The sequence below is a fragment of the Leucopleurus acutus genome, assembly GCF_964270905.1.
Source record: "Leucopleurus acutus genome assembly, chromosome: 1".
NCBI lineage: Eukaryota > Metazoa > Chordata > Mammalia > Artiodactyla > Delphinidae > Leucopleurus > Leucopleurus acutus.
This window is the reverse complement of record NC_139142.1, coordinates 42,491,507-42,515,960: the sequence shown is the minus strand read 5'-3', so window position 1 is coordinate 42,515,960 and position 24,454 is coordinate 42,491,507. Positions and strand designations below refer to the sequence as shown.

Below are 24,454 nucleotides of genomic sequence, written 5' to 3'. Positions count from 1 at the left end.
TTCTTCTTTGCAAAATGGAGAAAATGGTGCTCATTCTGTTCTCTTCAAAGGTGAAAGACCAACAAAAGTGATAATAGACATAAAAATGGTTTGAAGAAAAAATGTTTTAAGTATCATACAATTTAAGACATATTATTGTGGTATTGCCATTCATTCCCCTCAAAATACAGAAACATGAGCAGTCTGAAACATCCATAACATCCTTTTTCTCCTAAGCTATTTCCATGGAGCTTCCCCTTTCAGCTTTTCATGTTGACCAGATGACCTGGGAATTGTCTGTTTGCAGAATTCCATCCTAGTCAATCTTGCAACAAGCTCCTATCCATCCATCATCCAGTTCTTTTCAATGACCCAATGGGACACTTCATTTCTGTTCTCTGTAGTTCACAAACCTCATTTGCTTGACAAAATCTCTAAATACTAGCTGGCATTTAAGGAGAAAGTAATCCCCAGGTAGACATTTCACGGAATAAGCATAATCTCTAACATTTCAAGCTGAAACTTGATTCAGATACTTTTCTTATAATCACCAAGTAAACACAATATGAAAAAACAGGACTGACTACACATCTTAATTAGAGAGTGAGCTTTCATTCTACAGAGATTAAACACAGGTTCTCTCTGAATAGCCAGCTTCCCTACGTGAGAATAAACAAATTCAATGAACAAAAATACAATTCGTTACACAAGTTTTCAGGCAAACACCTGCTGAATAAAAAGTGAAATACACCTTTAGTTGACGAGTAGAGATTTTCCATAGCAGGTAAGCCCATCGTCCGCATTTTGATCCTATACTTATATTTATCATCAAACCATTTCCACAAAACCAAATTATGATATTGAAAGGTCTAGCAGGAAATGCTGAATATAATGTTAAGAAGCCTCCCATGAAAACATAGACATCCACATCTCCCTAATCGGCTCTGTTGCTGTAGCTACCTTACACTTGCTGAGTCTTGGAGTTTTGTGAATAAATACAACCAATATCAAGTCTGCTGCATAAGTGCTTAGTTCATAATATGACAAATATAGCAACTCTACCTTATTCATAAGAGTAAGTCAGACTACCCTTAAATCTACTGTGTGTAAATGTTCTGATACTGTGAAATCTCACCCAGTTTTGAGTTTCTTTCAGTAGATGCTACAGTGGGATTCTGCCGGCAAGTGAGCAGAAAGTGGGTCAGTGACTGACTCTGTAGGTGTTTAAACAAGACTCCTTGGAGCCCAACAGCATCACTTGTGATGAAGGAAATTCACAAAAAGGAGGGGAGACATGCAAATTATGGCCACACACTTTGCTCCCTAAGGAAAAAAAAAATCCTTCAGAGTTCTATGGATGGTTTTGGGAGCCACTCCCTCTTCCCCTTAAGTTTCAAACTAAAACTTCCATAGAAAGAAAGCAGACTCTTTAAAGCAGCCTCTCTCCTCTCCTCCACAGCAGCTCTACACTGAAATGAGGTGCCAAGAGCCTGGCAGATCCTCGGCATCAGCTTGGGAAGGCAAAGATTTCTTATCTTTGAGAACTCCAAACTCTTGAAGGCTCTATATTTTGTGCGCCCGGCCGATTTTTCGCCAGCGAGGCTTTGCATGTTGGGAATGTACACAGGTCGGGTTCTGTCAGTGACCGGGACGCACATGCGACATCTGGGCACCTCCAGGTATCACCTTGCAACCATTCTGGAGTCTAACCCGCAGGCCCTCTTTCCAATTAAGTGACCGTTCCAAGGAGCATGCTCCTGCCGTGTCGTGGGGGACCGGTCAGGGTCTGAGCAAGGAGGTTCCGTGACATCCTTGCGCTAAACACTCAACTGTTTGTTTTCTGCAAAGTAACACAACACATTCCGGTGGCCACCACAGCCCCCATTAGCTCCTCGGCTGCTCGCACCGACTGGCATCGGGGTCATTGGAATCGATGCTTTAAAAGGAGCAAATCTTAGTCTGCGGGAACTTCTCTACCACCGCTGTGAGACTGAGAGGGGAGGGAGAGAAGAAAGAAAAGCCCACACAAAAGCAGCCAGCCCTGCAAGCTCCGCCAGCACAAAAGGCCCGCTCGCTGGTGTGGAGCCGTGAGGCTGGGCTGGAGCGAGGAGACAGGCCAGTCCTCCGAGGCCTGCACGCCTCGCCCCACACTCCCGGAGCTGCCCCCGCGCCCCCCGAGCCGGGGCACCGCGCTCTGGCGGGGGCGCAGGGCGCACACCTGGCGCGCCCCGGGCTGCCGCGCTCCCCGGGCTGCACAGCTACCGGGGCGTCCCCGAGCCGCCAGAGGCTCCGGCTCCGTCTCTGCCCGGGCGCACGGTCTGCAGCCGCGGTCGCCCGAGTGGCAGAAGCCTGGCCCGTCCTCACCTGTGCGCCTTCAGCCGCGCAGCGCGCAGAGGAGAGCTCTGGTGCCCGCGCTCGGCATCCCCGCGGCGGCCCCTGCAGCGGTGGCGACTCCCTCCGCTGTCTGGGACGCCAGGGGGAGGGCGCTTCGCTTTGTTGCTTATTCATGAGGCCGCGACTGAGGCTGGGGATTGGGCGGCGGGAAGATGTGCCCGCCCCGGCTCGGCGAGCACGGACAAGAGGGCCGTCGCCCCGCGCCCCTCAGCGCCCACTTCCCCGCCTCCGCTCCCGCGATGGGGATGAGGCGTGGGGCCGCGCGGGTCCTACCAGCGTCCGGGCTGCGACCCCTTCGGAGCCTCCCTGCCCTCCTGCCTCGCTTCGAAACCTGGGCTTCTGCGGCAGCTCTGCCTTAGTGCCTACAGAGAAGAGACCAGGGCACCGTTTTCTCTAGAAGAGCCCTAATTTCTCTGGTCCGTGACTGGGGCGAGGGGCGTAAGCTGGAGGCCGCTGGTTGTTCCTTGTGAAAACTGTACGGCTTAGCCCTCAGCCGTGCCCCTAAGTAGGACCCACTAAAGTAGCCCTACACCAAGTGTTCCCTTCTCAATCAGAGAAGTCGAAAATAAGGAGTAATAAGAAGGACTGTTTCTTGAGCCCTTACTCCTGCCGGGCACAATGCTAAGTGCTTCACTCATTACCTGCTTTTAATCTACTCAACAACCCTCAAATATAGATATTGGTAATCTGCTCAACTTAACAAAGGAGGAAGTTGAGGTTGAAGGCTGTGCAAGTTGCCCAAGGTTTTATGGCTAAGGTGGCCACCGGGAATTCATGACCTTCGTTCTTGAGTTTCTCAAGGACTCAGTTTCCTTTATCTGATTCTTCTAATTTTGGATAGAATCTAAAGACCCATTCTAGAAGAACCCCACAGCACTTTACATTTGCAATGCACTTTCCACATACATCATCTCTTGTACTTATTAACTCCCTTCTTTATAACAGCTTAGTCTGCTTTGTAGCTATTTGTAAACATCTTGAAGTCAGAGCAAGGTCATGTTCACCTTCGACCTCCACATCTAACACAATGCACAACTATGCACTATCTTTCCTACTCCACCTCTCTTTAAAATATATTATGTTTGTATTTCCAGAAAGCTAGTCAAATAGGTGTCAAATGCATGTGATTGGACTGAATCTGTAAGATCTGTTTTTGATGTGTATTCAGTGTAATACAATATAATACACTGTACTGTGACCAGGCCTTCTACATGGATTCAAGACCCACCAGATGGATAAGCCACACATCCAGCTGAACCAAGATGTGTTTCAACATTTTATTTTCTGCTTCTGCTGTTTCTGTGCCCCCCTCCCTGGGGGCTGGGAGGCCAGCGCTTGTGGTTCAGTGCAGAGCCTGGGGTCCCTCAGCCCCGCTGGCTCTTCCCTTTGCACAGTGTGCTGCAGAGCCTCCTCCACCCTCCTTACCTCCACTGCCCACACTCCAGCTGGGCCAGGGCTGGAGGGGCCTTGTGATGAGTCCCAGGAGTTGCCCTCGTGCCTGGGAATGCAGGGACGTGGACCCGGGGGTCAGAAGTCTGAAGCTTCCCATCTACTTCTTTAAGGCCACTGCAAGTGAAAGATGTAAAATGTAATAACGTTTGGGCTTCCCTGGTGGCGCAGTGGTTGAGAGTCCGCCTGCCCCTGCAGGGGATGCGGGTTCGTGCCCCGGACCGGGAAGATCCCACATACCGCGAAACAGCTAGGCCCGTGAGCCATGGCCGCTGAGTCTGCGCGTCCGGAGCCTATGCTCCGCAACGGGAGAGGCCGCAACAGTGAGAGGCCCACGTACCGCAAACAAACAAACAAAAAAAAGTAATAATGTTTTCTGGCCATGAGACATGACTTTTGTTAAACAACAAGGAGGTGTATGTGAGTGTGGGTTCACGTTGAAAGATAGTAAATATTCTATATAATGAATATAGCAATATATACATCCAGGATTTGGGCTTTTGGTTATTGATTGCCTGGTGGATTGTTTAAGAAAAATGGGCTAGCAGCTGTTGGATTTTCACTCAGAAGCATGTTCATTTATGTAGATGCCACTTTAAGCTTGATCAGAATTAAATGTGAGATTTCTTATATGAAAAAAACATTTTATTTTCATGTCAGTTTTTTGAAATTCAGACCGTATCTCATAAAAATAATGTTATATAGTGTGGTGAGATTCCCAGCTAGACTGCAAAATTGATTCTATTTGACCCAAATGCAGTTAAATAATAGTACTAATAAAAAACAACAAAATCAATCAGGTGGACCAAAGGACCAAGCAGAATAGGAGAAGCCAGCAGGAGAAAGGGATTACAGCTCTCCATGCATCTAGAGCCAGCCCTACACACAAACTTGAAATATTCAGTTTCTTTGACATCTTCCTGGCTCTCATTCTGCATCTCTCTCAAACATCCTAATGTTTTTCTTAGAGACTGTAATACTCTTAAGTCCCAACTATAGAACTCCACTTCCCAGACTGCCTTATTCTCAAAGTTTTCCATTCTCCCAAATTACCTTTCTCCCATAGTAGAATTCCTATTTCTCTTTTCCTTGATACAAATTATTTCAGCTTGCAGTTAAAATGATCTTATTGGAACTCATTTATATTAGTCCTTTATCCTTCCCCCAATGGTTTGTATTGCTTTAAACAACTCTGATTAATGCAATTTATCTCAACAGCTGCTGTTGGTACGTGGCAGTGATAATAAGATCCATTCTCCCACCCCAGCATATACACAAATTATAAATCAGGAAAAGTCACACTCTAATCAGTAAATCCACGCACTATGAATGTTATTAGCCTTTTATGGGTAAAGCAAGAAATCGTATGTGTACATTAAGAGAATTTGGGAACACCCAAAATTCCAAACAATGTAACAAGGAAGGAAGCTCAGGAAGGCAGTTTTGGTGTTGCCAGATTAAGTAAATTAAAATAGAGTACTTCCATTCAGTATTTGGGACATTCTTATGCTAAAAATTATTATCTGAAATTCGAATTTGACTGTATTTTATCTGGTAACCTTTGCAGTATTAGGTCATTACCTGGTCCTGGTTGGTAAAAACCTTTTTGTCTGAAAGGTTTTGGTCACATGAAGAACTGGATAACCAGCCAAAGAGCCAAGGGTGGACAATATCCCTGCAAATACCACCCAGAAGAGAGAGTCTTGGTAATGAGGACCTGAGCATTGTGGTGTCCTTGGTAAGGCTATCACTAAATTGGGTAGAAATGCTCTACAGTATATCAACTAATTTTCTTTACCAAGTACCAAGTAATCTATCTGACAGCTTGATTCCACATGTGTGTTGCTTATAAGGCACTGCTGAAATGAGTGTATGTGAGCTGGATTTTGTGTGTCTGTTTGCAACCAAGGTAACATTACCAAGGTAAGTACCACTTAAGGGCTCACATTAAGGGCTCTTGAAAACCAGCTGGCAAGACTTCCCCAGACTCTGCACCGCTGTTTCCTGAGGATGTTTTTTTGTTTGTATGTTTTAGTTTGTTTTGTTTTGTTTTCGTTTGAAATTACACCAGCGACAAGCATGTGAGGCAATAGAACAAAATGAATTGAAAGAGGCACACGAGAAAAAATTCTTCTTGGAAGGCTGAGTTTCCCTGGAATCTCCTCAAAAACATTTCCCTCAACTTTCTGAAAGTTCCTTTCTTTCAGTGATTTTCCCTCCCTTTATTTTTGAACACTTTAAAACTCCTTCCTTGGGGCTTCCCTGGTGGTGCAGTGGTTGAGAGTCCGCCTGCCGATGCAGGGGACACGGGTTCGTGCCCCGGTCCGGGAAGATCCCACATGCCGCGGAGCGGCTGGGCCCGTGAGCCATGGCCGCTGAGCCTGCGCGTCCGGAGCCTGTGCTCCGCAACGGGAGAGGCCACAACAGTGAGAGGCCCGCATACCGCAAAAACAAACAAACAAACAAAAAACTCCTTCCTTGGATTTTGTTGTTCTTATAAGCTCCCAAGGCATCCAACAAAGAGGTCCAGCGATGGAAGAAGGACAGGAGCTGCTAGAATAGTGGTCATTTGCATATTGGATATTTTGGTTCTCACTGCAGAAGACTGTCTTATTTTCCTGGCCTTCCTAAAAGTTTATGAACACGAGCTATGCAGCATCTCCCAATATTCTCTGCCCAGGTGCTCCCTGACTCTAATTCTCTATTGAGGACCTTCTGTTTGCTTTTAATTTTTTAAGTTGAAATTCCTAGAAGTAGACTTCAGTATAAAAGAGTATTGCTAAGTATACTCTACTCACTCTGGGTATTCAATAAATATTTGATGGTTGTGGTGATGATGATGTAGTAAATAATGGTAATAATGTTAGAATAAGCTGTTTAAATTCTGATACATGTTTTCATTGCATTCAAAACCCTCAAACAGGGGACTTCCCTGGTGGCACAGTGGTTAAGAATCCTCCTGCCAATGCAGGGGACACGGGTTCGAGTCCTGGTCTGGGAAGATCCCACATGCCGCAGAGCAACTAAGCCCGTGTGCCACAACTACTGAGCCTGTGGTCTGGAGCCCGTGAGCCACAACTACTGAAGCCTGCACGCCTGGAGCCCATGCTCTGCAACAAGAGAAGCCACTGCAATGAGAAGCCTGCACACGGCTCGTTGCAACTAGAGAAAGCCCGCACGCAGCAACGAAGACCCAACACAGCCAAAAATAAATAAAAATTAATTGATTAATTAATTTAAAAAAACAAAAGACCCTCAAACACTTGACAGACTTATTTCAGTACTAATGAGCTTAGATTTTTACCTTATACTAAATTATGTCTTCAGTATGCCGTTTACTGGGAAGACAAGTAGGTAGAATAAATCCAATAATAAAATGGTTTTCTTTAAGCAAACTTTTGGAACAGCAGAATTTTTTTTGAAGTATAGTTGATTTACAATGTTGTGTTAGTTTCTGGTGTACAGCAAAGTGATTCAGTTTTACATATTATATATATCCATATTCTTTTCCATTATGGTTTATTACAAGATAAGGAACATAGTTCCCTGTGCTATACAGTAGGACCTTGTTGTTTATCTATTTTATATATCATAATTTGTATCTGCTAATCCCAGACTCCTAATTTATCCCTCTCCCACCCCCTTTCCCCTTTGGTAACCATAAGTTTGTTTTCTACGTCTGTCAGTCTGTTTCTGGAACAGCAAATTTGTATACACTGTAGTTGCTTTTAACTGTCAACACAAAGTCCACAATATTTACCTACCTTTATTATTTAACTCTTATTATGCAAACACCCGGATGAATCTTCTTGCTTCTCTTCTTTCCCCCAAGAAACCTACTATAATTGTGGAAGCAGAATATTATATGCTTTATAGTCTCTTCTTTTTAAAATCTGTTATTTTCTATATTCCCTTATTAAGTGTCAGGTTTCTTTAGGCCTTGAACTTTCTGATTCTGTTTTAACAAGTGGAATTTTGTCTGTTGCCTTGAAAAAGCAAGATAAGAGAGGAAAGAGCTACTGATGCAGGTACAAAAAGAAAATTTCTAACAGTACAGCCATTTAAAAAGAAACTTTTTAGATAAAGTCAAGGCTGAAAACATTTACAAGAAGGAAATCTTGTCTCTCTCTCTTTCTCAGCCATAAATCATGTCCTTGTGAGACTGTCGGTAAAAAAAAAAAAAAATTAAGAATTTGAACATCAAAGGTCTAATGTCTCCTGTGGAGTATATACCCTTTAATCCTAAATGAATTGGTCATCATGAATAACTCTATTCAAAATGGCATCTATGGGCTTCCCTGGTGGTGCAGTGGTTGAGAGTCCGCCTGCCGATGCAGGGGACGCGGGTTCGTGCCCCGGTCTGGGAAGATCCCACATGCCGCGGAGCGGCTGGGCCCGTGAGCCATGGCCGCTGAGTCTGCGCGTCCGGAGCCTGTGCTCCAGAACGTTGTCTCTTTTTTTACATGCCTAATGATAAATAAATCGATGACGTCAATAGATTCCTAATATTAAATAATGAGCATGAGATATTTATTATTGACATATGGTGTATATACCTACTGCCTACGTTGCGAAGAAAAATTTACTCCTTTCTGCCTCTACCAAGGACAGAATTAAAGAAAATGGCTTTACCGGGAACGGCAAAGCTCAGGTCCAAGTAACCACTCTTGTCAGAGAAAGTTCTTAGAGATGGGAATAGATTAGTGAAAGAGGTTATATATTCCCTTTTGTTCTAGGTTTCTAAAAAAGGACGAATTTTATGCTGGCTGGGTTGGGGGTTTCTGGCGAAACCACATTAGCTCACTCAACAAGGAAATTATAGGAATAGTTTTAAGTGTGGGAAAACTACCAAATATATTAACTATGGCTAACCACATTGTTGTTTATTATTTGCTTTCCAACAAATGTTGCTTATTTTACATTTTAAAAATATGATTTGGGTATTAATATCACACTCAGGATACATTATATCAATCTGCAGCACACTGACAGCAAAAGCAGAGAACAGGATATGATGAAGGGGGCATCAATACCATTACAATGAAGATGTTCTTGAGACTCATAATCAGAATAATGCCAACAATTTGAACAATTTGAACATTGGTTTACTAAGCTTTAAATATGGTATGGACATCAGTGCAAAAAAAAAAAAAGACTCTCCTTCAGTATAGCACTCAACCTCAGGCTAAATTCCTTGTCCTTATACATTTTGGCTAATTCTTCTGGCTAACCTGTCTAAGAAACAGCAGAATTGAGTCTGTGTTTCAAAGTCATTAAGCAATAAGCAGCACATCACTTAATGTGGGCTATGCATTTATTTTGGCATTGAGTTTAGCTCCATGGTTAATCAATCAACAAGGGTTTTTGTTTTATGAAAAGAAAGTGGTTTATGTGACGATATCTAAATTGGACTTAACTTTCCTCACAGATCTTCAGTTTAGCTGAGAGAAAAAGTTTATACACACAACATTATGAATAATACATAATACATAATACATAATAATAATACATACATAATACATAATACATACATAATATATATATAATACATATACATAATACATACATATAATACATAATACATAATATACATACATATATACATATACATATAATACATAATACATACATAATATATATATATAATAATACATACATACATAATACATAATACATAATAATACATAATATAAAATTTCCTCATGTGCTTCTAAAAGTGGCACTGAAGAACTCTGAGAAAGCCTACGCGGAAAGTCCATGTCCTGATACAGTTAGTACATGTGTTATGTAACCATTTCCTCTCTCCCCCTAAAATTGTAAGTTCTCTGAATTAAGACAGTGTGTTTTATATAGTCTCACATGTCCCAAAACACCTAGGCAGTGCCTTACTATTCAAAAAGTATTTGTTGACTATTTAATTACGGCCATAAGCCCATTACCAAAATAAACAGGGTAACGCCCATCATCTTACAACTGTGAAGCAAGAACTAAATACTACTAACCAAAAAGGAAGTTTGACCAGCTTCAGAATGAAATATATTAATCTCATAAAAATTGGGAAGATATATTCCATTGTAAGTGGATTTGAGACTTAGGATTTAATTATTTTTTACATTCTGTGTGGAAGGGTTATTCTGTGCCTGTATATGTCTTGTCTGAAACCAGAGAACTAGGCCAATTGCTACATCAAGTCCCCTTCCTACTACAAGTCTGCAATCCTTTTCATTGGTAAAGTTCACATTCATTTAAAGAGAAGTTGCACATGAAAACAAGATACACCCTGAGAATAAGATTAAAAAGAAGAAAAAAACTGCTTCAAGCTGAATCTAGAACTCACATTCTATCCAGGCCCAAATCCCTTGAAATAGCCAGAGTAGTAGGTTTTGTTTTATTTATTCTTCGTTATGACCTACTATATAAAGGAGACATAAAACATGCATTTTGCAGAATGAGTTCAAAGCAATTCTTCCATAACTGGTGTACAGAAATAGCCAAAGGGAAAAAAATTTTTCTTCAGAATCAGAGTGATTGAAAATATGTCGCATACAGAAAAAATTACTTACTTTTGGACTGGTCTAAAGTGTGAGGCATCACCACAAAAGAAGAAATAAATTTGTCCCCAAAAGATTCCCAGTAAAGATAAATGGGATGATCATGTGATGCTCTTTCTTTTCTCTTTTTACTTTTAGGAGCTTTCTATAAGTGGTTTCCAGGCCTAGTGACATGTTTTGTTTTCATTCCATTTCTCTCTTTGTAAAAGGCATTTTAAGGCACTTACCACTGCCAGCTAATGTTCATTTTATGACATTTTTCTCCACAGTCATCTTCCATAGATGAGCATTTTTCACTCAGATCATATTCTGCTTAGTTCATCAAAAATATAAAACTTCTTTTTTTCCCTGTCAGACTTCATTTTTCCTGTAAATTCTATTTCTCTGGTCTTCTTTTATATATCATACCTCTCTGCTTGTTTCCTAGATTCCATGCTGCTGCTTTTGAAATGTATTGTCTTCTCCAGTGTGTATATTGTTCCTTGTTTCAAAGATGCAAGCCTGGGCACTTTGGCCCGATCCTTTTTTATGTCAGCGTCTTGAATCCCAGTTTACTGCTGCGTTTGAAGCTGCCTCGAGGACTAGAACAAAATCCCAGGTAATGCAATGCCCTGTTCATTCATGAGCAGTTTTACAGACCCATTCCTTTGCCCAAGGCACAATCTCAGCAATTGGCTCTACGTGGGAGGGGGAAATGTGGCAGGAAGGGCATCTTAAGCAGACAATAAAAAAAAAAAAAAAAAAAAGATACGGGAGGGCTTCCCTGGTGGCGCAGTGGTTGAGAGTCCGCCTGCCGATGCAGGAGACACGGGTTCGTGCCCCGGTCCGGGAAAATCCCACATGCCATGGAGCGGCTGGGCCCGTGAGCCATGGCCACTGGGCCTGCGCGTCCGGAGCCTGTGCTCCGCAACGGGAGAGGCCACAGCAGTGAGAGGTCCTCGTACTGCAAAAAAAAAAAAAGGACACTGAAACCGCAAGAGGTTGCCCGATACCAGCGGAAAGCCCATGCAGGAATCCTCGCCTCTGGATTTGTAGCCCAGGGCTCTTCCTCTCCTATACAGGCTAACTTTAGTGGCATGGTCCTGTTTCAAAGTGGGAGAAACATGTTCAATGGCTTAATCGAAGATTTAGCTTTACAGTGAAGCATCATAATATATGTTGACACCTCTGTGCCTGGGCTCCTGTTCTTTGCTCTGACTTGAACACTTTTGTCACCTTTCTTCTTTGGCTGACTAAGGATGTTACTCTTCTTCAGGACTCAACTGGAGCATCGCCTCCAGGAAGCTGTCTCTGATAACCCAGGCTGGGCTAAGTGCCCTTCTTCAGGCCCCCATCACACCTGGGCACACCTCTGTCGTAGCACTCAGGTTCAGAATAGCTACTTCTCAGGCACCCAGTCTCTGCATTGGTGCTGTGCAAAGTCTGCTTCCTGCATCCCACTCCAGCCTCTATCACTTTCCAGGTTGTATTCTCCCCTTACCCTGTATCATACCCTTGCCCATATTCCCCCTCAGTTTGTACCACTCGCCCACCTGTATGCCTCTCAGCTTTTGTCCTCCCAGCCTATATCCTTCCCAACCTACATACCCTCAACATATTCCCCTGCCAACTAGTAGTCATCCCAGCCTGTATCCCTCCCAGCTTGCATCCCCTCCCACCTGAATGTGCCCTAGTTGCGTCTTCCCCACCAGACTGTATCTTCTCACCATATCCCTCCAGCCTATATCCCCCTGTGAAAGGAAGAATTCTACCAATAAAACAGCTCCAAAGATGCCTGGTCCCTGATATGCACACACCTTCTCCCAGTTATTCAATCAAACTCTAATTTAGGTGCTGCTGTAAAGGGATTGTGCAAACGTAATTAAGGTCCCAAATTAGTTACTTTAAAATAGAGAGATTATCTGGGTAGGCCTGATCTAATCACATGAGCCCCTTACATCTGAGTGTAAAGGTTGGAGACAGAGAAATGAGAGATGTGAAGCATGAGAGGGCATGTGGAGAGGGCCTGATGGCAAGGATCTACGGGTGCCTTCCAGTTGCTGAGAGTGGCCTCCACCAACAGCCAGCAAGAATGGGGGCTCTCTGTTCTACAGCCACAAGGAACTGAATTCTTCCAACAACGATGTGAGCTTGAAAGAGGCCCCTGAGCTCCAGAAAGGAATACAGCCCAGCCGACACCTTGATTTTAACCTTGTGATACCCCGAGTGGAGAACTCAGCCTCACCATGACTGAACTTCTAATAAATGGGTGTTGCTTTAAGCCACTAAATTTGTGATAATTTGTTACACAGCCGTAGAAAAGTAACACAACCAAGCCCTGACTCTATCTCCCCAGTGTGTATCCCCTCAGCCTATACCCCCCAAGCCTGAATTTCCCCAGGATGTATCTCCCCAGCTTGAATCATTCTGCAGCCTGTTTGCCCCCCTGCCCCAGCATGGATCCCCCTGGCCTGCGTTACTCCCAGCTGGTACCATTCCCCAGCATGAATGCTCCCCGCCCACATACACACAGCCTGTAACATGCAATGCCCTCATCAATGCAGACACACACACACGCACACACACACACTGGTGTCACTACCAGCACCGATTCCTATGCACAGCACAGCACCCTAAGTGATTCAACCCAAGGAACACACCAGTCAAATCCACAGTCCACATTACCATATAGAGATTTTGTCTCCTTTCCAAGACCAGTGAGCAGGGCTGGGCATCCCAAAAGCAAAACTGTAGTCTCTCCTCCTTTGCTCCCTTGAGTCTCAAGCCAGTCGTGAGTAGACTGTCGGCCCCACTTCCTAAGCTCTGAGCTCTGCACTAGTTTCTCCAGCACTCTAGAATCGGAGGGCCCCTACAGGTGGCCAAAGGTACTCCATTTCCAAAGGAAATGAACTGGGCCTCAAACCCACTGGCCAAAATCCTTTCATCCCTCCTCTCTAAGGCTCTGAAAATCCCTTTCCTTCAGGAGTATTGCTGACATTCCTTCTTTCCCTGCATTTCCCACCTCTGTTCCAGGGCCAAGCATTGTTTCCTCTCCTTCTGGACTTTTTTTCCATTTGTGCTATCCCACAACTTACATTTGCAAGATGGTGCTTTTCTCAGTCATGTATTCCTCCATAATATATCATTGTACCTAAACCAGAACTCTCTCTGAGGTGGTTGGGATGAGTGGCATAAGTTGCTAATACTTACCTTCAAAAAGCAAACATTAGGTGAAGAAGATGGAATATCAGCATAAAAGGATAAATACCTTTATAGATAATAACCCTACGAGGTACAGTTATACTCTTATTTCACAGATGAGGAAATTGAGGCTCAGAGAGGTTAAGTAAGTTGTCAAAGATCACACAGCAAGCAAGCAGCTGAGCTGAGATACCAACTCAGGAAGTCTGGCTCCAGAGCCCATCCTCTTGCCTGCTCCACTGAACACTTACTAGGTGTGAGGATCACTGTGCTAAATAGAGTGTGTGCACGATTTATGTGACAAAGGAGAAGGAGAGAAAGCAGAGAGAACTGTGTGCTAAATTGATAGGGAAATTTTCCACAGAGAAAGTGGGGCTTGAGCTAGCATGACAGGAAAATTAGGACTCAGGGTTACAAGGGTAGGGTGTTCAAGTCAGGGGAATGGGATGAACTAGGCATAGGAGTGAGAACATGCATTTTCTGGTACCACAATTTGCATAGGGAAATCATGGGAAATAAAGCTGGAGACAAGATTGTTGCTGCCTTAAATGTCAAGGCAAGGAATCTGGCCTTAGTTACAAGGCAAAAGGGAAGGATTCTAAGCAAGTGATTCGTGAGAAGGGTGGGGCAGCTGAATATGGTGACTGACTGGACTTGGGAGATGAAAAGAATTTAAAAATTTTTCCAAGGTTTAGTGCTTGCGTGTCTAGAATAATTTTAGTTTTAATAATAGAAATTGATTAAATTCTATTTGGAATTGAAATGTACCTCCTTATAATAGTTACACATATGATTGGTCTTTAAATTCTGCTGGGATGAAGTTGCATTTGCCCTCTCCATAAAGCAATCCAGGAAAATTTTGTATAGGGCCAGACATATATGAGGAATTAACAGTATCATCAGAATCCTGTAGATGCTCCTTTCCTTATAGAAAAAGTCAAAAACTCCAGCTACACTATGGGCATTTTGGCAATGACCCAGTTACCTTCCGGGGTAGTATCGCCTAAATAGAATGACTGAGGAATTCAGTTCTAGGGGTTTCTTTCTTGCTCTGTATGTATATCTAGCTGGTGAGAAGTGGGTTTCTGTTGGCCATGAGATCAAAGCAGGTCTAATTTGAGGGTATAGAAAATATTGCTGGTCAACAGGTACAGATTGTAGGTCATCACTGTATACTCTCCAGCTTTTTAAAGATACTTCAGTGTTGTACAAATGAAACGGTTTGCAGGGCAGAAGTTGAGACACAGATGTAGAGAACAAACTTATGGACACCAAGGGGGGAAAGCGGCGGGGGGTGGGGATGGTGGTGTGCTGAATTGGGCGATTGGGATTGAAATGTATACACTGATGTGTATAAAATTGATGACTAATAAGAACCTGCAGTATAAAAGAACAAACAAGCAAACAAACAAAACAACTAATACTAAACTTTCTTTGGGTTATTTGTATGGAAATCTGTTAATATAAATGTTTCAGACTTTAATGAAATTTCTAAAAATCTTATATGTTCTGGTATAATGTTATAAGTCATAATTCTAGTTATTACTTTAAAATATATATATCTCAGAAATAACTAAATTTCCTTGTCAATTGCATTATTATGAACTTTCATCAAATCTTTAACTGTGGTCATTTTTAAGTCTTTTGTCATTTACAGACAGTTCTGGGTGTACTCTGATGCTTTTGCAAATATGTTCCTATAAAAGGGTTCCCATAAAAGGGTTTCATCTTCAAGGAATTCATGGAAAAGACTCTGACAAGTACAGGTTTCTGGTAACTGACTATACTGTTGAACTGAATGAATAAGCATTTTCAGAACTCTAATGGAAAACTGATGAACTCATAAAAGTGCTAACAAAAGATCAAGATAAAAAAATTAATTACATGGGACTGAGTGAACTGATGGGGATGATTATAATTTTTGTGACTTTCTGTTTGAATTAAAAAAAAAATCCCACAAGGACTCAGAGGCAAAAAATATACAAATCAATTTTCACTGCAAAGTAAAGGAGCTGTTACAGTGGAGGATTACTGTACTGAATGTCAATATTAGGACACAGTATGAGTGTGAAAAAAAAAAGTTTGTTGAACTTAACTCATCACGGGACTAATAGGATTTTAGAATTTCTGAGAATGTCACACCACAGAAGTTTTCATATGTAATTGGAATATGTCCATTGAGGCAGATATGCATCCAGGTGCAGGGACTTATGTATTTGGAGTGGATCAGAGAAAGGGTAGAAATGAAAAGGAAAGTGTAGGAGATGTACAAGCCCTGTACAAAGTAGCTCAATACTTCTTTAAAAAGAAGACAGCATTGAGGAAACTCAATCTTAAGGAGATTTACATAAGGCATTTTGAAAGATAAGCAGGGGTTTCTTGGGGGGGAGGAGTTGGTGGGTTTTGTCTCATTATCTAATTCTATTTAGATATTATATGCAGATAAAATGTTCAACTAAATTGAAATTTAGTTGAAAATACAAAATACATTTTTTATAATATAATAATAAACTAATTATGGAACATAAAAAAAGATACTTCAGTGTTTTTAGGAGTTTAGTTGCAATGAACACGCAACTTAAAAGATGTACGTTTTCATGCAAAGAGTGAATTAGCAGTAAACAAGAACGGAAAGAACGTGAGAAAAAATACCTCTTGTTGGTGCTGGGACACACTGTGAATACTCAACAAACCAGGAGAGGAGCCAGGTGTGCTCCAATACTGCACAGGAGAGTGAACTGAGAGGAAAGGGAGCAGTGGGGACCTGCAGCTGTCATGCCTCTCCCCCCAGCAACCTGCAGGACAGTCCAGACCTGCAAGATAAAGCCAGAAAGCAGAAACTCTAGAGCCAGCTCAGTTGAATCCTAGTCTTGCCATCTACCAGCTGCATTTTCTGTGGACAAGTTACTGTACCTCTCTGTGTCATATTCTTATCCCGCCCCCGAAAAAAAGTTAAAATAATGTGTTACATTAAATGCCATCTGCAAAATACCTCTTAGCAAAGCATCCAAAACATTGAAGAGGCCCATAACTGTTAGTTCCTTTTCTCTTCCCCTCAGTGGGCAGCAGGAAGGAAGCAGTGGAGGTAATGGGATTTTCCACCAGGCATGTGGGCAGGGCCCAGGACCAGAACCCAAGACAAGGCAAGTCCTGGAGAATAAGGCTGGGGCTGGGTGCCAGTATGTTGGGGACACAACTCCACAGCTGGCATACAGCTTGCTGGGATCGACCTGCAGAGTCTGTTCACGGATGTTCATGGGAAGGTGAATGAAGTCAGAAGTGGGCCCCAGGGAAGGCACCAAACACCTGGAGATGGCGTGGAAAAGAAAGGGAATTTAAACTGAAAGTATGTGTGTGGAGGGAGGGAATGGGAGTGAGGAGGGATTGGGGAATAGAGTGGGGCTTACAAAGTGCTGAAGGTTGAGTGTTTTCAATTAAAAAAACAAAAAACTAAAATCTGAGCCAAGGTAGGAAAACCTTTGTCCTGAGACCAAGATTCAGGGACATTCTCCCCTGAGAAAACTGGTGAGAAAAGGACAGGGGTTTGGTGACAGAACAAAGACCCGGTTATCGAACTGGGATAGAAAATGGGAGCAAGGTTAGAGCTGGGTGACGAGATCAGATCAGGAGGAACAGTTGAGACCTGGTGCTGAGTCACTCTGACCTGGTGCTGAGTCAGCAGAAGACGGACCCTCTGATTGGTCCCCAGGCTTGGGGGCACAGATGGGAGTCCAGAACCCTTGCTGTGAGCCGGGACGGACTGTGAGAGCAGGAACTTGAGCTTAGTACTAAAAGGGCAAAGATTTGATGGAATGTTGCAGTCAGGTTCTCTCCAGGCAATAGCAAACGCCAAATTCTTTTCACGGTTTTTGCCTCTCACTCACCTGGGGGGAACCTGTTAAAAATGCTGGTGGTCAGCCCTCCTCAGACTTAACGAATTAGGATCTTTATTGGTAGGGACAAATCAACTGGATCAGGTGAATCTGACGCACACTAAAGTTGGAAACCCAGAGGTTTAGATTCTAAACTTTAGGAGGACGATCTTCCTTACCTTGATTCTGAATTCTTGTATTTGTCTCTCCCCTCACTGTCTCTAGAAAGTAACCAGCTTCTAATAACTATATGTAGTTCAGACTGAGGTAGGTTCAAATAGGTTCTTTTTGGTGTGGTAAAATATATATAACATAAAATATACCATTTTAACAATTTTTAAGTGTAAAATTCAGTAGTATCAATTATGCTGTGCAACCATCACCACTATTTATCTTCTTTTTCATCACTCCTAACAGAAACCCTGTACCCATTAAGCAATGACTCTCCATTTTCCCCTGCCCCAACTCAGCTCTGGTGACTTTTATCCACTTTCTGCCTCCACAGTTTTGCCTCCTCTAGATATTTCATGTAAGTGGAATCATACAGTATTTGTATCTGGCTTCATTCACTTGGCGTAATGTTTTCAAGGTTCATACGTGTTGTAATATGTATCAGAACTTCATTTCTTTCTATGGCTGAAAAATATTCCATTGTATAATATGTATATACCACATTTTGTTTACCCATTCATCTGTTGATGGACACCTGGGTTGTTTGCACCTTTTGGCTACTGTGAATAATTCTTTTTTTTTTAATTTTATTTTATTGAAGTATAGTTGATTTACAATGTTGTGTTAATTTCTGCTGTACAGCAAAGTGATTCAGTTATACATATATATATATATACGTACATTCTTTTTCATATTCTTTTTCATTATGGTTTATCACAGGATATTGAATATAGTTCCCTGTGTTATACAGTAGGTCCTTGTTGTTTATCCATTCTGTATATAGTAGCTTGCATTTGCTAATCCCAAACTCACAATCCATCTCTCCCCCACTCCCCTCCCCCTTGGCAACCACAAGTCTGTTCTCTATGTCTGTCTATTTCTGTTTCATAGATAAGTTCATTGGTGTCCTATTTTAGATTCTACATATAAGTGAGGTCATATGGTATTTGTCTTTCTCCGACTTGCTTCACTTAGTATGATAATCTCTAGGTCCACCCATGTTGCTGCAAATGGCATTATTTCATTCTTTTTTTATGGCTGAATAATATTCCATTGTATATATATACACCAAATCTTTATCCATTCATCTGTCGATGGGCATTTAGGTTGCTTCCATGTCTTGGCTATTGTAAATAGTGCTGCAATGAACATTGGGGTATATGTAACTTTTTTTTTTAACATCTTTACTGGAGTACAATTGCTTTACAATGTTCTGTTAGTTTCTGCTATATAACAAAGTGATCAGCTATATGCATACGAATATCCCCATATCCCCTCCCTCTTGCATCTCCCTCCCACCTTCCCTATCCCACCCCTCTAGGTGGCGGCTACTGTGAATAATTCTTCAATGAACATTAACATGTAAGTATCTGTTTGAGTCACTCTTTTCAGTAATTTTGAGTATATACCAAGGAGTGGAATTGCTGGGTTATATGCTAATTCTGTGTTTAAAGTTTTGAGGAACTGCCAAACTGTTTTCCACAGAAGCTGCACCATTTTACATTCCCACTAGCAATGTACTATGGTTCCGCTTTCTCCACATCCTCAATGACATTTGCTGTTTTCCATTTTTTTAATTATGATCATCATAGTAGGTGTGCAGTTATATTTCGTCGTAGTTTTTATTTGCATTTCCGCAGTGACTGATGATGTTGACATCTTTTCATGTGTTTACTAGCCATTTGTATACCTTCTCAGGAGAAATGTGTATGCAACTCCTTTGCCCGTTTTTAAATTGGGTTGTTTGTCATTTTGTTGTTGAGTTGTAGGATTTGTTTATATATTCTGGATTTTAAACCCTTATCAGATATACGATTTGTAAATATTTTCTCAAATTCTGTAGGTTGTCTTTTTCACTTTCTTGATTTTTTTTTTTTTTTTTGGCTGCACTGGGTCTTTGTTGCTGTGCATGGGCTGTCTCCAGTTGCGGCGAGCGGGGGCCACTCTTCACTGCAGTGGTGGGCCTCTCATTGCGGTGGCTTCTCTTGTTGCGGAGTACAGGTTCCAGACACGTGGGCTTCAGTATTTGTGGCTCACGGGCTCTAGAGTGCAGGCTCAGTAGTTGTGGCACACGGGCTCAGGTGGTCCGCGGAATGTGGGATCTTCCCGGACCTGGGCTTGAACCCGTGTCTCCTGCATTGGCAGGTGGATTCTTAACCACTGCACCACCACGGAAGTCCTCTTGATGTCTTTTGATGCACAACAGTTTTCAATTTTGATGAAGTGCAATGTATCTACTTTTTATTGTTGTTGCTTGTGCTTTTGGTGTCAAATTAAGAATTCATTGCCAAATCCAAGGTCATGAAGGTTTATCTCTATGTTTTCTTCTAAGAGTTTTATAGGCTTTGCCCTTATATTTACGTTATTGATCCAATTTGCATTAATTTTTACATATGGTATGAGGTGGGGTGGTTCAACCTCATTCTTTTGCGTGTAGAAATCCAGCTGACCCAGAACCGTTTATTGAAGACACTATTCTTTCCCTATTGAATAGACTTGGCACATTTGTCAAAGATTTATTGGTCATATTATTACTGTTTAATGGATATAGAGTTTCAGATTTGCTAGATGAAAAGAGTTCTGAAGATGGATAGTGGTGACGGTTGCCCAACAATGTGAATGTACTTAATGTCACTGAATTGAATACTTAAGTTGGTTAAGATGATACATTTTATATTACATACATTTTACTACAATTTTTAAAAATCAATTGGCCATAGATGAATGGGTTTATTTCTGAACTCTCAATTCTATCCCACTAGTCTATCTATCCTTATGCCAAGAGCACACTGTTTTGATTACTCTCACTTTTAATAAGCTTTGAAATTGGAACACGTGAACTACTCCAATTTTGTTCTTCTTTTTCAGAATTATTTTGGCTTTTTGGGTCCCTTGCAATTGCATATGAATCTAAGGACCGTCTTTTCCATTTCTGCAAACAACACTTTTGGAATTTTGATGGGGATTGTATTGAATCTGTAAATAGGGATATTGCCATCTTAATGATATTAAGTTTTCTAATCCATGGATACAGAATGTCTTTCCATTTATTCAGGTCTTCTTTCTTTCTACAGTCTTCTTCTTTCTCTCTACAATATTTTGTAGTTTTCGGTTTGGGTAGGTTCTTAAACTATAAAGTTTTTCTTCCCTTGCTTCAGTATGACACTCTTTAGATCAAATAAGAAAGGAATAAAACTTACAGGAAGGCAGTCAGTATTTCCTTCATTTTGTTCGCACCCACCCATGAGAAGAAAAGACTTATAGATCACTCGGTATTAAATGAGCATTTATTGACAATTCTTTCTATTTTGAGCCCTGAACTAAGTGCTGGTTTCCATAAGTTTAAAATAGTATGAGTATCAGGTTGAAATCCAAACACTGATGGTATAATGGGAAATACTATAAAGCAGCCTTGGACAGAAAGCTGAGGGAATATAAACAAAGCAGAACTACGGGTTCTGCAGAGGGGGGTTGAGTTAGGAGAGGTTTCAGATAGAGGCTTTGAATGTGAAGTGGAATTTTGCCAGCCAGAAAAGGGGAAGGAGGAGGACAACATTTGGGGAAGAGAATGTGAATCACAGCATGAGGCAAGGCAAGTTCAGGAAATGCTAAGCCTGGTTACTGAGGGTTGTATGTGGCGGGAGAGGGGAAGAAACATGGGGCTAACAGGGAGGTAGACATGCCTCACTCACCTGTGGTTAGTCAACCAGCTTGCTCATCTGAACAAGTATAAAAAAAATCTTGAGGCACATTATCTGTTGATGTATTCCTTTCAAAATAAGATGATGCATTTTAAAAGTGAGACATAGAATAAAAGCTGTTGAGTAGATAATAGTATTTTTATCAATGTTAATTTCCTGATTTTGATACTTGTACTATGTTAGGAGAGAGAATGTTCTTAGGAGGTACACACTGAAGTACATAGGGGAAAGGGGGCACCATGAATGCAACTTACTTTCAAATGGTTCAGAAAAATAATATGTTTGTATATAGATAGAGAGAAAATCATAAAGTAAAAGTGGTAAAATGCTAACAGGTGGAGAATCACAGTGAAGGGTGTAGAAGAGCTTTTGTACTACTCTTGCAACTCTCTTACAAGTCTGAAATTAATTAAAATAAAATCCCCCCCAAAAGTAATGATGTCTCTCTTCTCTATAATACAAACCGAGTTCTGAAAAAAATAGAACAATTTTTGTTTAAAATGTTCTTATACACATAGAAAATGTCTGAAAAGACACCAAACTACCTATCAATGACTACTACTAAAGAGTAGGAATGGGTTGAGAAAAGGAGGATTTAAATTTAGTTTATACCTTTCAGTATTGTTTGAATATTTTATCAAGAGCATGTATTAATTTTATAATTAAAAATAAAACCACAGAAGACATCAAAAAATACCTGGGGGGGTAATAATTAATGACTGAGGGACTTCCCTGGTGGTGCAGTGGTTAAGAATCCTCCTGCCAGTGCAGGGGACACGGGTTCGAGCCCTGGTCCATGAAGATCCCACATGCTGCAGAGAAAGTAAGACTGTGTGCCAGAATTACTGAGCCTGTGCTCTAAGAGCCTGCGAGCCACAACTACTGAAGCCCACGTGCACCTAGAGCCCGTGCTCCGCAACAAGAGAAGCCACCGCAATGAGAAGCCCACGCACCGCAACAAAGAGTAGCCACCGCTCTCTGCAACTAGAGAAAGCCCGCGCACAACAACGAAGACCCAACACAGCCAAAAATATTTAAAAAAAAAAAAAAGCGTGTCATGTGAATGTTTAAAAACAAAAAATTAATGACCGAGGAACACTTCTCCATTGTATGATAATAGGGAGGGGGTGGTAATAAAAGATATTTTTAAATAAAGAAAAATATATATCTTACATAAATACATAAAAATCAACAAATAGGTGTGAACATATAAACAACTGTTGGTACTTAATGAGAAAGATTTTTATGTCCCTGAGAAGCTTTTCTTCAGAAACTGAGAGGTCAAAAATCTTACCACGTTGTTCTCCCTGTCCAATGCTCCATTGGCAAGGAAAATCAAAGAAACTCTCTTAATAATTTAAGCAAAAAGCCTACATTTTAATACTACTGCCTACATTTTGCCGAAGCCAAGGTTGTTTTTGTTAAGGATGACTTCTATGGGCTGACAAAGAAAAAACAAAAATTACTGCCTGTTGTAGTTTCCTTAGCCCACCCACATGATCAAACTGAATTAAGCACTCATTAAAATCGAGCACTTAAAAGAGAGAGGGATTTCCCTGGTGGCGCAGTGGTTGGGAGTCCGCCTACTGGTGCAGGGTACACGGGTTTGAGCCCTGGTCCGGGAGGATCCCTCATGCCACGGAGCAGCCGGCCTGTGCGCCACAGCTGCTGAGCCTGCGTGCTGCGGCTGCTGGGGCCCGCGTGCCTGGAACCTGTGCTCCGCAACAAAAAGAGAGGCCACCGCAATGGGAGGTTTGCGCCCGGCGACGAGGAGTGGCCCCCACTCGCTCCCTCTGCAACTAGGGAGGGCCTGCGCGCAGCAGCGAGGACCCAACACAGCCAAAAATAAATAATTTTTTTTAAAAAGAGAGAGAAGTTTCATTTAGGATATGTATAGATGAAAAGGGAAATATAAAAATGACACCAATAAAGCCAGTACTCAATTTCCTGCTTCTGGTCCCAGAATAGAAAGACCACCAAGTCATGCTTTCCCCAGGGTTAGAAGTGGCTGACAACAGAAGTGATGTTGATGAAGCCCCCTAAACCAAGGCATGGATTTGCCCCAACTCTCCAGTTCAAGAGAGGGCCAGAGGAGTCAGGTAAAGTCTTAGGTCATCATCCTATGAGGAATATCAAATGCCACGCTCAGAAGCTTCAGATGATCAGGGTTCAGACCTTTTATATGCTTTTATACTGTTGTCTCCCAACTAATTTCTCCCACTGCTGTACACCATTGTCATGGTCCCTCAGCCTCAAGGGTATTGGTGCAAGAAGCAGAGTCTTATCTGTTACTACTTTGGGTTGTTAATTCCCAAGACTCAGCAGAGGAGAGGGTGGCTTGATTGATCTATCTTACTTGTGATCCTTTTAATAAATGAGGACATTCTTCTGACGGGGTTCTTTTGTATCCAAGTACAATGTTATCTTTTTTGGCTCTTGATATATTTTGAACTAAACTATGCTCAGTGTATAAACTCTGGACATGAATGTGACCTAGGTTTTTCTTCTTTAATAAAAGAAAAAATTATAGAAGAAAACCCCCAATCACAGGTTGAAAACTACCTCACTTTTTAAAATTCTAAATCCCAAATTTAATGATCACAAATTTACCTTTTAAGATATATACTCTACAGCTTGACATTCATCTATTTATTCAAAAATTATTTAGTATCACTATGGTGCTGAATAAAACATATTCCCTGCCTTTAAAAATCATATACTCTAATAAACAATTTTTTTTATTTTTAAAAAGAGGACAAAAAGAAATCACCTAAATATATCATATCATCCTATCAGATAATAGATTATTTTGGGCAAGTTTGCTGAGTGACACACATACACACACACACACAAAATAATACAAACTGGCTCACAAAGAATTGTCTTGTATCGGTGGCAATAAATTCAACTTCATGTTGCACTACACTGCAGGTAGGCATCTAGCCATTTTGTATTTTATTCTTCCCTGAGATAACTTTATTTTAAAAGCCTTTAATTTGTCTTAATGTGTATTCTGAACCAGAATAAATATTGGATAGTATTCTCACTGAAATATTACAATGCAACAGAAACCAGTTTTGAGTAATCGCAACAAAAGGAAGCTCATGTGTTTATCTTCCTTAAGTTAGCCAGCTAACCATTCTTTTAAAAATCTGGA

The 24,454-nt window shown here is 41.6% G+C and overlaps 1 protein-coding gene across 1 annotated transcript in view; it reads right to left on the bottom strand.

Moving 5' to 3' along the window:
- The window catches only part of ARMH4 (armadillo like helical domain containing 4), a gene marked incomplete at both ends in the record, with an annotated part of 135,098 nt that extends 132,611 nt beyond the window's left edge, over window positions 1-2,487 (bottom strand). Inside the window, one exon of the mRNA XM_082842175.1 lies at window positions 2,344-2,487. Within this exon, the coding sequence (XP_082698301.1) occupies window positions 2,344-2,487 (144 nt within the window). The remainder of the gene's footprint in view (window positions 1-2,343) is intronic.
- Between the last annotated feature and the right edge of the window lie 21,967 nt (window positions 2,488-24,454).